General features: G+C 48.5%; 1 protein-coding gene across 1 annotated transcript in view; it reads right to left on the bottom strand.

Moving 5' to 3' along the window:
• Positions 1–8,378: 8,378 nt before the first annotated feature.
• FLOT1 (flotillin 1) overlaps positions 8,379–14,989 on the bottom strand; it is a 232,098-nt gene continuing 225,487 nt past the window's right edge. Inside the window, exon 13 of the mRNA XM_086920821.1 lies at positions 8,379–10,444. Coding sequence (XP_086776947.1) covers positions 10,412–10,444 — 33 coding nt within the window. The 3' untranslated portion in view covers positions 8,379–10,411. The remainder of the gene's footprint in view (positions 10,445–14,989) is intronic.

Below are 14,989 nucleotides of genomic sequence, written 5' to 3'. Positions count from 1 at the left end.
ATTGAGAATGGTCCAGACCACCTGCTGCCTCGATAAACTTCACATGTTTCTCGGTCATCTTGCTGATATGAGGAATTAGAGAGATAGGATGGAGATTGGAAAGGTCTGACCATGGCAGGGCTGCATTCTTTCGAAGAGGGTTCACTACCGCTCTCTTCCATTCATCCTGCAGCTTCTGGAGGACTAGTTTGATGGCTGATTTTCTAGTCGGCACTAACTCTAACGAATAGTTTCTTACCTGTCGGTGTAGTTTTGCAGCTTGATGATCTTTCTGGATTCACTATGCTGTGCATATTCCGCGGTCTTGTGGATGGGTCCGGATTCGTAGTCTTTTCTTTGGTTTTTTTTTTTTTTTCGTCGCCCAGGTGGGCGTCGGCGTCACCCCTTCCTGGGTGTATTTCCGGTGACGTCGGCATGCTTCCTGCGGAAGCTCCCACCCTTGGGCGCCATCTTCGGATTCTTTTTTTCGTGTTTCTTTCGTTTCCGAAGTGATGGCAATGTTCTATGTAGGTGAAACTTCTTTTAACCGCTTTGTATAAAAGTCATCCATTTTATTCTATGTTTTTTTTTTTTTTGACCACCTCTTTCTCTCTCAAGCCTCATCTTTCTGGGGGAGGTGGGTGGGTTCGCTAGTGAATCCAGAAAGATCATCAAGCTGCAAAACTACACCGACAGGTAAGAAACTATTCGTTTTGCAGCGTGAATCTTTCTGGATTCACTATGCTGTGCATAGATTTTGTAGCGGTTTCTCATTTCCGTGGCGGCTGGGTGGAAGATGAGCTTTGGTTCTTGAATATGTGCTGGAGCACCTTTTGTCCAACTTGTGCTTCTTTGTTCATTTGAACATCAACGCAGTAATGCTTCGTGAATGTGTGCACTGAAGCCCATGTTGCCGCCAGGCATATGTTTTGTATGGGTGTATTAGCCAGGAAGGCTATTGTCGCACCCTTTTTCCTAGTGGAGTGGGCACGTGGTCCCTCTGATAGTTCTTGTCCTGCCCCTTGTGGCAGAATTGGATTGTTTGCGCGATCCATCGTGCAATAGTGTTCTTTGTTACAGCCTTTCCCAAGAAACTGTTGGCGAATGACACGAAGAACTGCTTTGTCTTCCTGTGTCATTTTGTCCTCTCGATATAGTGCATGACCGCCCTTCTGGCGTCTAAGGTGTGAAGGGCTCGCTCTGCACTATTTGTTGGTTTTTGGAAAAAACTCGGAATCTGTATGGACTGGTTCATATGGAATCTGGACACCACCTTTGGCAAGAAGTGTGGGTCAGTCCTCATCACAACCCTGTCATTGTGTATTTGTATGTATGGTTCCTGCAGAGTTAGCGCCTGAAGCTCGCTCACTTGTCGTAGGGACGTTATTGCAACCAAGAAAGCTGTCTTCATGGTCAGCATCTCTAGTGAGGCCTTGTGGAGCGGTTCAAAGGGCTCCTTCATGAGTTCCGTCAGGACTATGTTGAAGTTCCATGCCGGTGGTGGCAACCGCTTGGGTGGTGCGATCCTCTTCGCTCCTTCCAGGAATCTCTTCACAACCTGAGAGGTGAAGAAGCTCCTGCCCATCTCACCCCTTGTATAGGCGACTATCGCTGCCAAGTGGACTCTTAAGGAGGACGAGCTGAGTTTTTTCTCCAGTAAGTGCGTGAGGTATTTTAGCACTGTGGAGTCCTTCATTTTATTGTGAAGTCTTTCCTTCCTGCACCATATTGTGAATCTCTTCCACTCTGCCCCGTAGCACTTCCGTGTGCTGGGCCTTCGTGCCTCCTGAAGGACCCTGAGGGTGCTCTCAGGCAGTCTCATTTTATTGTGAAGTCTTTCCTTCCTGCACCATATTGTGAATCTCTTCCACTCTGCCCCGTAGCACTTCCGTGTGCTGGGCCTTCGTGCCTCCCGAAGGACCCTGAGGGTGCTCTCAGGCAGTCTCAAGTGTGCGAATTCTATGTCCTCAGGAGCCACGCCACCAGGCTCAGGCTCTCTGGCTCTGGGTGCAGTACCTCTCCGTTGAGCATGGAGAGCAGGTCTTTTCTTCTGCCGAATCTGTGGGGTGGACTCTGTGCCATCTCCATGATCTGCGAGTACCATGTCTGTCTGGCCCACTGTGGTGCGACCAGTATCAGGGTCATGTTGCTCGCTCTGCACTTACTCAGTACTCTGTGTATCAGTGGTATCGGGGGAAAAGCGTAAGCAAATGTCCCGGACCAATCTATCCATAGGGCATTCCCAAGGGACCCTTCTTCGGGTTGTCTGGATGCGAAGCTTCGGCATTTGGCATTCTGGCGTGCTGCAAACAGGTCCACTGATGGTGTTCCCCACTTGTTGAACAACCACTTCGTCTCCTGGGCATTGAGCTCCCACTCGTGGGATGTTGATGTCTGTCTGCTCAGCCAGTCTGCCTGAATGTTCTCCTTCCCTGGTAGTTGTATGGCCAGTAGGTCTATCCTGAGGGGGATGGCCCATCTCCATATCTCCTGCGCCAGTGTCGAAAGCGTTGTTGACTGTGTTCTACCCTGCTTGTTGATGTAGAACATCGCTGTGGTGTTGTTGTCTGTTTGCAGCAATACCCTCTGCTTGTACAGTCTTGTTTGGAAGGCTTTCAATGCAAGGAAGATTGTTTTCAATTCCAGATAATTGATGTGCTTCGACGCATCTGGAGTCCACAGACCCCTGACTTCGAGCTCTTCCATGTGAGCGCCCCATCCCATCATGGATGCGTCTGTGGTGATGGTCACTGTTGGTGTTGGGGGTGTAAGAGGCTTTCCCTTTGCTATGTTCTCCATGGTCCACCATGTCATTTCCTTCTGCACTGCGTGCGTCACAACCACTAGATCCTCCCAACTCCCTGAACCTTGTGACCATTGTTCCTGGAGCCATTCTTGGATGGGTCTCATGTGTAGTCGTACGTTTGGTACCAGGTGGATGCATGATGCCATCATCCCCAAGATCTTGCTCGCAGTCCTCACTGTCCGAGCTTGTCCCTTCCGGTAGAGGCGAGCTTCCCTCACGAGGGCCCCTGCTCTCTTGTTGCCGGGGAACACTCTGCCCTGCAAGGTGTTGATCTGTGCCCCCAAGAAGATCTTCACTTGTTCCGGCTCCATTGATGATTTTTTCCAATGGATGGAAAACCCAAGGTTTATCAGTGTTCTCGTCACTGTATGTGCGTCCTTCTTGCATTTCTGGTACGAGTCTGCTTTCACTAGCCAGTCGTCCAGATAAGGATATACGTGTATCCCCCTCCTTCGTAGGTGCGCTGCGACTGCCGCGAGAAAATTACAAAAAACAATTTGATGGACAGAATGTAGATCAATGTCTTACATTCACCCCAGTACAATGATCTGGGCCTAAATCCATCGTTTTTGCACTCCACACCACCCTGGGTCAGATAATGGCTTTATGCAAATCAGCTTTGACCCTGTGCCCCATGGGAACAGTCCAGTCCAAACTACACAGCCATATCTTTCCCAGACCGGAATCAAGCATCCGAGGACCGGACCGGTTTCGAGGTAACACCTCTCATCAGCCCGGCTAGCTTGACTCCAGTGGTGTGGAGGCTCTGGGACCCACGGCTGAGCTACCCCAGTACACTCAGGGAGAAAATTACAAAAAACAATTTGATGGACAGAATGTAGATCAATGTCTTACATTCACCCCAGTACAATGATCTGGGCCTAAATCCATCGTTTTATGCACTCCACACCACCCTGGGTCAGATAATGGCTTTATGCAAATCAGCTCTGACCCTGTGCCCCATGGGAACAGTCCAGTCCGAACTACACAGCCATATCTTTCCCAGACCGGAATCAAGCATCCGAGGACCAGACCGGTTTCGAGGTAACACCTCTCATCAGCCCGGCTAGCTTGACTCCAGTGGTGTGGAGGCTCTGGGACCCACGGCTGAGCTACCCCAGTACACTCAGGGAGAAAATTACAAAAAACTATTTGATGGACAGAATGTAGATCAATGTCTTACATTCACCCCAGTACAATGATCTGGGCCTAAATCCATCGTTTTTTGCTCTCCACACCACCCTGGGTCAGATAATGGCGAGGCACTTCGTGAAGACCCTCGGTGCTGGTTTTAGACCGAAGGCTAGTGTCGTGAATTGGTAGTGGCTGTCTCCGACCGTGAACCTGAGCATATGTTTGTGCGTTACGTTCATTGGTATGTGCAGGTAGGCGTCCTTGAGGTCTATTGTGACCATGAAGTCCCCAATCTGCAATTGCGGTAGCACCTCCTGCAGGGAGGTCATTTTGAATTTTTGTGTTCTTATGAATGTGTTCAGGAACCTGAGGTCCAGAATGGGTCTCATGTCTCGTCGACCTTTGGCACGAGGAAATACGTTGAGTATATTCCCTTGTTTCTTTCTTTGAAGGGAACCCGTTCGATGGCCTCCTTTTGAAGGAGCTCTCGCTTCTTCCTGAAGCCGCTGTAGCTGTTCGTTTGTTAGTGGCTTTCGCTTTGGTCTCCTGCTTGTTGGTCTTCCTTCCAATTCCAAGCAGTACCCGTATTGGATGATGTTTAGAATCCATTTGTCTGATGTGATCTCTCTCCATTCCTGGAGATAGAGTCTTAATCTTCCGCCCACTGTTGTTACGTGGTGCTAGTTGTCCATTGTGTCCTGACCCCTTTGTACGTGCTGCCCCCCGGGGTCCTTTCTGGGGGCGGGCACACAGGTGTTTCTGAAGTCATTTAGAGGCGGGCTGCTGGCCCCCTCTTTTATGCTTTCCACGTCCATTTCCTCTCCCTCGAAAGGACTGGCCCCTTGATTGGTACTGCCAGGACTGCTTCTGTTGACTCTGTTGCACCTGCGAGTCAGCCTGGTGCGTCTGTTGGAAAGCCTGGTGCGAAGTACCTGGCTGGTTTCCACCTCTTCCGCCGGGCCTCCGTGACTGGCTGCCCCTTTTGTTGCCTCTGAACTGCAAAGCTCCCATGGATCGTGCAGTTTCATTGTCTTTCTTCAGTTGACTGAGTTTTTCGTCAACTGTTGTCCCGAACAGCGTCTCGCCGTTGAACGGAGTGTTCAAGATGCTGTGTTGCACTTCAGGCTTAAAGCCAGAGATTCTGAGCCATGCGTGTCTTCTTTCCGTGACACCCATCATCATGAGCCTGCTGGAGGTGTCTGAACCATCCAGGGCCGTCTTGAGGCAACAGTTTTTCGCATTCTTCCCTTCTTCCACCAGTTTCTCGGCGTTCTGCCTGGCCTCCTGGGGTAGGTCTTTCACCAGTTTTCCTAGCTCCTCCATGATCTGGTACATGTGCCTGTTTATGAGGGCATTGGAATTAGCCATGCGCCATTGGGTCGCGGCATTCCGTTCGATCCTTCTGCCCACTAAGTCCATCCTCTTGCTCTCCTTATCAGGAGGAGGTCCAGAAGTGGTGGCCACGTTAGCCCTCTTTCTTGCTGTGGCTGTGATGATGGAGTCAGCTGAGACCACGCCTCGAATGTAGGCTGGGTCCTTCGATGAATGTTTGTACTTTTTTTCGGTTCTGGGAGTGACTGCCTTGCATGTAGCGGGCTCCCTGAATGCTTCCATCTCCTGCGCCAAGACGCTGTCGAGCATAGGTAGATACTGGCTCCTTGTTTGCGTGGGGAGTAATGTCTCAATGAGAAAGTCCGCTTTCTGCTTCTCCTCGTCGAGCTTGAGCTTGAAAGCTGTTGCCGCCGACCTTATCACCGAGTTGTAAGCCCCGATGTCGTCTGGCGGCGATGGCCTCGAGGGGTATGTGTCGACCGCCTCTTCTGGGCTTTCGGTGTCGACATACAGGTAATCCTCCTCCTGCGGGTCAGAGGTGGCCGACTCGGCGTCCAACCTGCTGTCCTCTTCCTCCTCATAGATGTAAGCCTCGTAGGGATTCTCGTCCTCATCCTGGTCGTCGACCATTTCGGTGCCAGGCTCATGTTCCTCGACCTGTTCCTCTTCCTCCTCGACCACTTCCCACATGGGTGGCTTGGTCTTGTGGGGAATCGTGAAGGCTCTCATCTTGGCGTCAAAATCCTTTTTCCGCTGCAAGATGCTTTCCATTTCGGCTTCTACTCGCCGTTTTTTCTTTTCCATCTCGGCTGCGTTGTCCGCGCCGGATTGTTCGGCCACTCTTCGGCGCCTGGCTCAGCTGCGAGAGCTTCGGCGTCGAGGCCTTGGACGTCGAACTGGGTTTCGGGTCCCTGTACGGCGTCGAAGCTTTAGGGTCTTTCTCCCTCGACGTCGATCGGTCCTTTTCGGGGACGATCTTCGGCGACTTCTGCTGCTCAGCAGCTCTCGGCGCCAGGGACTCCTTCTCAGAGGATCCGCTGGGCCTATGGGTAGCCGCGGACGTGAGGTTTCTCTGCGTCGGCGCTTTCGGGGCCTTGCCCTCGTTTTTTCGAGACTCGAGTCTCTCGTGTTCTTGGGGAACGACGAGTCTCCTACCTTATCAGGTGTCTTCGTGTAATCGGTCTCTACGACCGTGTAGCTGTCGTCTTCGGCGGCAGCGTTGTCCTCTTCCTCCGAGGACATCCCCAGCTCGTACAGCGATGGCGTCGGGCCTTTTCCTTTGAGGGTGGCGTGCGCTACCCACTGGCTCCTCCTTACACGAAGGGTCTTCTGGGCGAAGACGGAGCAGGCGTTGCAGTCTTCGCTTCTGTGTTCTACCGGTAGGCAAAGGTTGCAAACCGGGTGCTGGTCTTTCTGCGCGAACTTGTGGTGGCAGTTAGGGCAGAACTTGAACGGCGTGTTGTCCATCATCGAGTGTTTAGGCCTCCTTGGCCGCGCAAACGTCGACGATCGTCGAAGTCCTCGATGAATTCTCCTTCCTTTTGCCGGGCAGTGTTCGGCGAAGTCCTTCGTAGTCTTCTTCTTTCGATATCTTCTCCAATTTCGATCTTTTTCTAGTACTTTCTCCAAAAATGTCTGGAGCCTAAACGGGAACGATCCAGACCCGACCGTGGAAAAAAGAATCCGAAGATGGCGCCCAAGGGTGGGAGCTTCCGCAGGAAGCATGCCGACGTCACCGGAAATACACCCAGGAATGGGTGACGCCGACGCCCACCTGGGCAACGAAAAAAAAAAACCAAAGAAAAGTTTACGAATCCGGACCCAACCACAAGACCGCGGAATATGCACAGCATAGTGAATCCAGAAAGATTCACGCTGCAAAACCTGGGTTTCGACACCGACTGCTTTGGATCCAAAGATTGGGTCCTCGCTGAGCCGGGAGTCAGCAGTGCTGAGAAGGTTGGCTTTAACATTTTCTTTGGCACTGAGCCGAATCTGGGCATAGTGTCTGAAATCGACTGTCAGTGCTGACCATGGCCTGACGGCAGTGGTTCTCCAGAAGCCTGCCTCTGTGGGTCAAGAGCTACTGAACCCCCTTCAGGAGTGGAAGCTCGGAGCGGTGTCGAGTAGGGTTAGAAGGAGCTGTACTCACGACCTGTTGAGTGGGCGGGAAGACTTTGAAGTCTTCAATCTCGAGGTTGGTGGTGGAACTCTCTTTGGGAAAGAAAGCCTCCAGTCAGGGGCAAAAGGCTCAGGATGATGTTCCCCTGAGGTCCGTGGTGCCAAAGAGGTCAGAGGTATCTTTGCTGCAGCATCTCGGCGGTCTCAAGGAGTCTTTTTGTACCCAAAGGACCAACATGTGTCATAAGAGACCTAGATGTGCTCGGGTGAGGGCAAAGATTACACACCTGGTGGAGGTAGGCTCAGGTATTTCACGTTACATAGAAGGCAGTATTGAAAAGGCGTCCATTCAGTCACAGGCTAGGCATATTGAGAGCGGACCAAATGGAAGGGAAAGAGACTCGGATGGGCGTAGCTCCACCGTGGGCTGGGGTCGACAGGAGAATAGTCCCGAAAGAAACTGAAGGCGTCCACCGGATACGACTGAAGGGAAAACGCAATCGAATACAGTAGCAACGGAGGGAGAGGAATCGTGAAGAACGAAAAACACAACGCAATGATGTCATTCTGGATCACACGTCTGAACCTGGCGGTGGAAATAAAACAAAAGAACAGATAGCTATGCGCATTGCAAGCACGGAGTGGAGTGACAGTACCTCGTGATTAGAGAAGAATTCTTTGATGAAAAACAACTTGCACACATCCGGGGCCAACATTAGATAGCAGGAGTATGCACACTAGATGGCATGAGTATGCACAGCATGTGTATCTACAGCCACAAATGCCTCAAACACTTATTTACAAAATGCACCTGTGAGTCATATTAGTCTTGTATCTCTTATAATAAAACTAACAAAAACTAAAATAAAACCACACATGCTACAAACATACACACACACACATCTCCAACCACATTATAAGTTTCTCTCTAATTCACTGGTGAGGTCCTCAGAAAAGAATGCCAAACGATAGAAAGTGCACAGATCTTAAAGAAAATTTAAACAGATTCATATCATACATATTTATTTCACAAGACACAAGTGATGACATCAAATGTATGACGCAGACAAAGGAGGAGGTCTGCCCTGGAGAGGTGGACAGTGGAGAAAGGAGGCAAGCTGTAAATCTATTTGGTGGAGAGGAATGAAGAACCTGGGACAAACGATGAACGGACCGCCATCTTGTACAGCCAAGCAAGGACTGGTGCTCCTGAGGGACGGGGCAAAACTGAAGCCTCACTTCTCCACACACCCAGTCTGTCCTACATACCCTTCGGGTGTGAAGCACCACTCCTCCCACCATTCCAACTAGGGTTTAGAGACTATGCATAGTCCCAGCAGAGTTACAGCCCCTTACCCCGTTGCGATAGTACAGTCCTGCACCACAGTCCACCTTTCCCACTGTTCTGCACCCCTCAGTTCTCCTCTGTGTCAGCAAAAGGCTCAAACTCAGACGTGAATTCTAGAGGGCAGATCCTCGGGCCCGCAGTCAACATTTCAGAATTCTGGTTTGTCATCTCTTTATATTAAACTCAGTAAATCTAGCACACTATGCATTATGTTGTACAACAATAATCCTAACACAAGTATAGTCATATATATTAATATAAAAGACATTGATACATGTAATGTTCCTTTAAAAAGAAGGCTCCTTCCAGCTTCATAACCTGGGAGGCAGCGGCGCCCTCTGGTGGATGCTCTGTGTAAGGCAAGCAGGCAGAGACTCCAGCAGAAACCAGCACACCCCTGGCCACAAGGTGTCAGGCAGGAGGAGGGCGTAGAGAGGCCCCTCCACCCAGGCCGTAAACCAAGATGGAAAAGGGGTGGGTAGAGATGGGGTGGCTTGTGATTTACCCCTGGCTGAAAGGCGTATTACAGGGGCCTGGATAGGAGTGGTCAGCGCCCAAAACCAGCCAATTAAATGAGAAGGCAAAGTAGGAATGCAGGCTGCAGCTTTTACAATCCAGGAAGCCCAAAACCTTGGTTGGTGGGAGGGGCCTGGATGTGTGTGTATGATATGGGGGCAAGGGAATAACAGTAAACAAGTCAGAAATATCCCAGCCTTCTTTTGATCTGTCAGCTAAATTGTATGGCACAAAAGGCGGAAGTAGTGAAAAAACCCATCAGAAATAATAAAAGCACAGATTCACATTGTAATTAGGGCGGGCGTGCTAGGTGTCTCGTGACCTTAGGGCAGTGGGTGCCATGTGACCTTAGGACAGTGGGTGCAGAGGTGTGCCTGTACACAGTGGTTACTTTTGTTCACAGAGGGGGCTGATAGGCGATGCTTATGCTTGTGGGAAGGGTCGCCATGGGCCAGTTATAGCGGTAACTAGAATTGCGGGGAGGGTCATTGTGGTCCTGAAGGGTGACAGCCCCATCCAGCACCATTGGATCCGCAGAGTTTTCTCCGTCTTGGTCCCTGCCACCGGCTTCTGGGTAGGCAAGCCTTAAAATGGCGAGAAGCAACAAGTTTTTAGGGCGGTCATTGTGTGGGATCGTCATTCCTTCTTGTTCCTACACCCTGTGCACTACCGAGTCCATTCGCAGTCACAGCAGATGGAGGCATTTAATACCCAGATGGTTCGCACATCATGTACAGTATGAAGATAAGGAAATCCTGCCGCCCACCCTAGTTCTGGGACCGAGAGAAGGGGAAGTCTGTAGGAACAGACAGATTTGGGTCTTCAGAAAACAGAGGCCACAAAAGTTTGCAGCAGTTTGCACCAGGTTTAGCTGAGGTAGGGTAGTCCAGCAAGGGTTAAACCACCTTTGCAAGTGAGTGAAGAGGGGGAACTCAGGAGATGCGGTAAAACCATGCACCCCGCATGAGTGGTAGCGTCCATCTGCAACTGGTCTGATGAGAACAGTCCCCAGGGGCCTGAGGGTTTCTCAGTGAGCAACTAGTACTTTGGTGTGCACATACATGGGGTGGGAGTGGACATGAGGAAGGAGACGAGGTACGTGAAGTAAGTGTGAAGGGGGTTGAGGGGTTCACATGCATAAAGGCACCACGGAGACGCCGCTGACACCTCCTTCGTTAGGCCATCCTTCCAGGCTTCATCTGGGAGCACTGCAGAGAGAGAGATGGGAGAATAAAAACATTAGTTCACAAAATGATATTCTGCAGACAACGTCCCTGGCCCTATGAGGAGGAGGATGGAAAGGAAATAGGGACATCAAAACAAGGCAACATATCCCATGATGTAGAGCAGAAAGCCCACCAAAAACTCTGCTTCAAAAGGAGTTTGTGCAAGTATTTACATTAGACAAAACACAGTAGGAATGTTAACCCAAAACAAAGAAAAAAGGATGGCTTGGATGGAACGTGCAACTTACACTGTAAGCATCTGTGTGTAGTGCTGTAGATTCACATGTTCTGGGTACTCCTGCCATCTAATGTTGGGCTCAGATGTTTTCAAGTTTTTTTCTTCAAATAAGTCTTTTGAGTCACAAGGTATATAGTGAATCCTCCCTTAGTTGGCAATGTGCATAGGCCCCGAAATCCATATTAGATTGTTTTCGCACAGCGGTGCGAGTAGTAGGGATTAATGAGTAAACACAGTAAGGTGCATATGAGAATTGTAAAATTAAGCTAGTCAATAAAGGAAGAGATCTGTGATCAAAGCTGCACTCTTCTGGGAAGCAGGATGAGCGCGTGTGAATCTACAGCACTACAGGCAATGAACATATGCTTACGGGGAAGTGACATTTTCAGTTTTAGGCATGAGATGCTGTAGATACACACGCTCTGCATTGGCTGTAAAGCAGTATCCCCTTCCGGTGTCAACCATAGTTTGTTGCCTTGCTAAGATATCCACAGAATAATACTAAGCGAAGGTGTCGAATATGCTACTTACCAGTATGCATCTGTTCTTGGCATGTAGGGCTGCTGACATTCATATCTGTGCATAGATCGCCGCCTAGTGTTGGGTCCGGATGATTGCACATTGTTGTCCTGGAAGAGTCTACGAAGTATCACGAGATAGGTGGCTCCTCCCCTGGACTACAGTGCGCATGGGCATCAACTCCATCCCCAGATTGTTTTTAGCCATTGTGGCAGAGATGGAGTGAAACTCTGTGAATGATGACCATGCTAGAAGTATTTGTGAGTGCTGCAGCTGCTACAGGTGCCGGGGAGGAGGGCGGGCGATATGAATGTCAGCAGCCCTACATGCCAAGAACAAATGCATACTGGTAAGTAGCATATTCGGTTCGAGGCATGTGGGCTGCTGAATTCATATCTGTGCATAGAATACATAGCGGCCCCTCCATTAGCGGCGGCCGCCTGTGCCAGCTGCAGCAGTTTGGAAAAGTGTTTTTAGAACAGCCTGCCCTACAGCTGCCTGCTGTTTGGAGTGCACATCCACACAGTAGTGTTTTGTAAATGTGTGTGTGGTAGACCATGTGGCTGCTCTACATATGTCTTTGAAAGGAATATTTCCAAGGAAAGCCATGGAGGCCCCCAACTTCCGGGTGGAGTGGGCCCGCGGTGGAATGGTGAGAGTGCGCTTGACTTTCTGATAGCAGATCTGAATACACTTAACGATCCACCTGGCTATACCAGCCTTGGAAATGGGGTTGCCTTTGTGTTGTGGCGAAAAGGCAACAAATAGTTGTTTAGTCTTCCGAAAAATCTTTGGTCCTATCAATGTAGTACATTAAGGCCCTCTTGACGTCAAGTGTGTGGAGCATCCTCTCCGCAACTGACTCTGGATTTTGGAAGAACACAGGTAGTTCTATAGTCTGGTTGATATGGAACTGAGAAACCACCTTAGGAAGGAATTTAGGGTTAGTGCGAAGCACCACCCTGTTGGAATGAATTTGAATAAATGGCTCTTGGATAGTTAGTGCCTGGAGTTCACTAACTCGTCGTAGCGACATAATCGCTATCAGGAAAGCCACTTTCCATGTTAAGAACTGAATCTCGCATGAATGCAGTGGTTCGAAAGGGGGACCCATCAGCCTGGTGAGGACCACATTTAGGTTCCACTCGGGAGCTGGTGGTGTCCGCGGAGATATGACTTGTTTGAGTCCTTCCAGAAAGGCTTTAATGGCAGGCACTCTGAAAAGGGAGAGGTGCTGTCTGTTCTGGAGATAAGCGGCCATTGCAGATAGATGTATACGAATGGAAGCATAGGCCAGATTACATTTGTACAGATGTAAGAGATAACAAATGATATTCTGAATAGATGCATCCAGCTGGTTAATGTTGTGGTCTGCACAATAAATGACAAACCGTTTCAATTTTGCCGCATAGCATGCTCTGGTGGTGGGCTTCCTTGCCTCCCTGATTATGTCCATACAGTCAGTAGGTAAGTTGAGGTAGCCAAACTCTAAGACCTCAGGAGCCAGATCGCCAGGTTGAGCTGTTGCGGATCTGGATGCTGAATGTCGCCATGGCTCTGCGTCAAAAGCTTGGGTGTGAGGCGCAGCCTTTGATGCGGTACCACGGACAGTTCCAGAAACGTGGTGTACCATGGTTGGCGTGCCCACGTCGGAGCAACCAGGATGAGAGTCATCGAGTGCTGCTTCAGCTTGCGTGCCACCAGCGGTATTAGAGGTGCTGGGGGAAAAGTGTGCGCAAATTTGCCTGACAAGTTCATCCATATCGCATTGCCCTGCGACTGTGGGTGTGGGAACCTGGCGGCAAAGCTTGGGCATTTGGCGTTTTCCTTGGTTACGAACAGGTCTATCTCTGGATGACCCCACCTTAGGAAGTACGGGTGGAGTACTGATGGATGTATCTTCCACTCGTGCATTTGGTGGCTGTACCTGCTGAGCAGGTCCGCCATCTGTCCTTGCCCAGGAGGTGTTCCGCCATGAGGAAGATGTTTCTCTGAATGGCCCACTTCCACATGCTCTGAGCCAGATGAGACAACTGTGGAGAGTGTGTACCTCCCTGCTTCTGGATGTAGTACATGGCCGCCATGTTGTCCGTCCGGATCAAAACGACCTTGTTGCACAGATGTACCCTGAATGCTTTCATTGCCATGAAGATAGCCATCAGTTCTAGAACATTGATGTGCATCTTCCCTTGCTGTGGTGTCCATAGTCCCTGCACAGTGTAGTGGAGTACATGAGCTCCCCAACCCTGGAGAGAAGCGTCCGTCGTCAGAATGATCTGTGGCACAGGCTCCTAGAACGGTCGTCCCTTGCAAAGGTTTTGTGGATTCCACCAATGCAGAGAGTTGTATGCATGACCGGTTACCAACACTAGGTCTTTCAACTGTCCGTGAGCCTGATTCCACTGACGTGCTAAGCACTCCTGAAGCGGACGCATATGTAGTCTCGTGTGCGGGACTATGAAGATGCAGGAGGCCATCATGCCTATCAACTGCATGAACACTTGTGCCGGAAGCGAGTGTTGAGGTCTGAATTTATGTATCAGCGATTGAATGCTGCTGACCCTCACTGAATTTGGCTGTGCTGTGGCTGCCGGATATATGACGTTACAACGCGTTATTTTACAACGCAGACCATTACATCGCAATTTTTACAACGCAGCATCCATTACAATGCATGCCATTACAACGCATGTCATTACATAGCAGATACTATTACAATGCATGCCATTACAACGTAAGTATAGGTAAGTATATCTTTTTTAAAATAATGTAATTTAGTTAATTTAATTAATTTAATATAATTAATTTAATTTTAAAAAGTAATTAATTTAATTTAATTATTGTAATTCAAAAAAAATTAAAATTGTAATTAATTTAATTTATTTAATATAATTTAACTAAGGTAATTGAATTAATTTATAAATTGTAAGTAATACAATTTAATTTATTATAATAAATTTAATTTAAATAATTTTAAAATAATAATTAATATAATACAATTTAATTTAATTAATGTAATTTAATTAATTTATAAATTGTAAATAATATAATTTTATTTTATTAATTTAATTAATTTAAAAAATGTAATTAATTTTATTTAATTTAAGTGATGTAATTTATTTAATTTATTATTTGTAAATAATATAATTAATTTAATTTATTTAAAGTCGTGTTTTTAAAGAAAGTGAACACTAAAAATACCCCTGTACCCCAAAAACCAAAACCCAGCCCTAAAACCTAAAAATACCCCTGTACCCCAAAAACAAAACCCAGCCCTAAATCCTAAAAATACCCCTGTAACCAAACCCAGCCCTAAAACCTAAAAATACCCATGTACCCCAAAAACCAAACCCAGCCCTAAAACTTAAAAATACCCCTGAACCCCAAAAACCAAACCCAGCCCTAAAACCTAAAAATACCCCTGTACCCCAAAAACCAAACCCAGCCCTAAACCCTAAAAATACCCCTGTACCCCAAAAACAAAACCCAGCCCTAAAACCTAAAAATACCTCTGTACCCCAAAAACAAAACCCAGCCCTAAATCCTAAAAATACCCCTGTACCCCAAAAACCAAACCCAGCCCTAAAACCTAAAAATACCCCTGTACCCCAAAAACCAAACCCAGCCCTAAAACCTAAAAATACCACTGTACCCCAAAAACCAAACCCAGCCCTAAAACCTAAAAATACCCCTGTACCCCAAAACCAAACCCAGCCCTAAAACCTAAAAATACCCCTGTACCCCAAAAACCAAACCCAGCCCTAAAACCT

Source organism: Lissotriton vulgaris, chromosome 5 (assembly GCF_964263255.1).
Source record: "Lissotriton vulgaris chromosome 5, aLisVul1.2, whole genome shotgun sequence".
In the NCBI taxonomy this organism is placed as follows: domain Eukaryota; kingdom Metazoa; phylum Chordata; class Amphibia; order Caudata; family Salamandridae; genus Lissotriton; species Lissotriton vulgaris.
The sequence above is the reverse complement of the archived record's forward strand: the minus strand, read 5'-3'. Positions and strand labels throughout refer to the sequence as shown.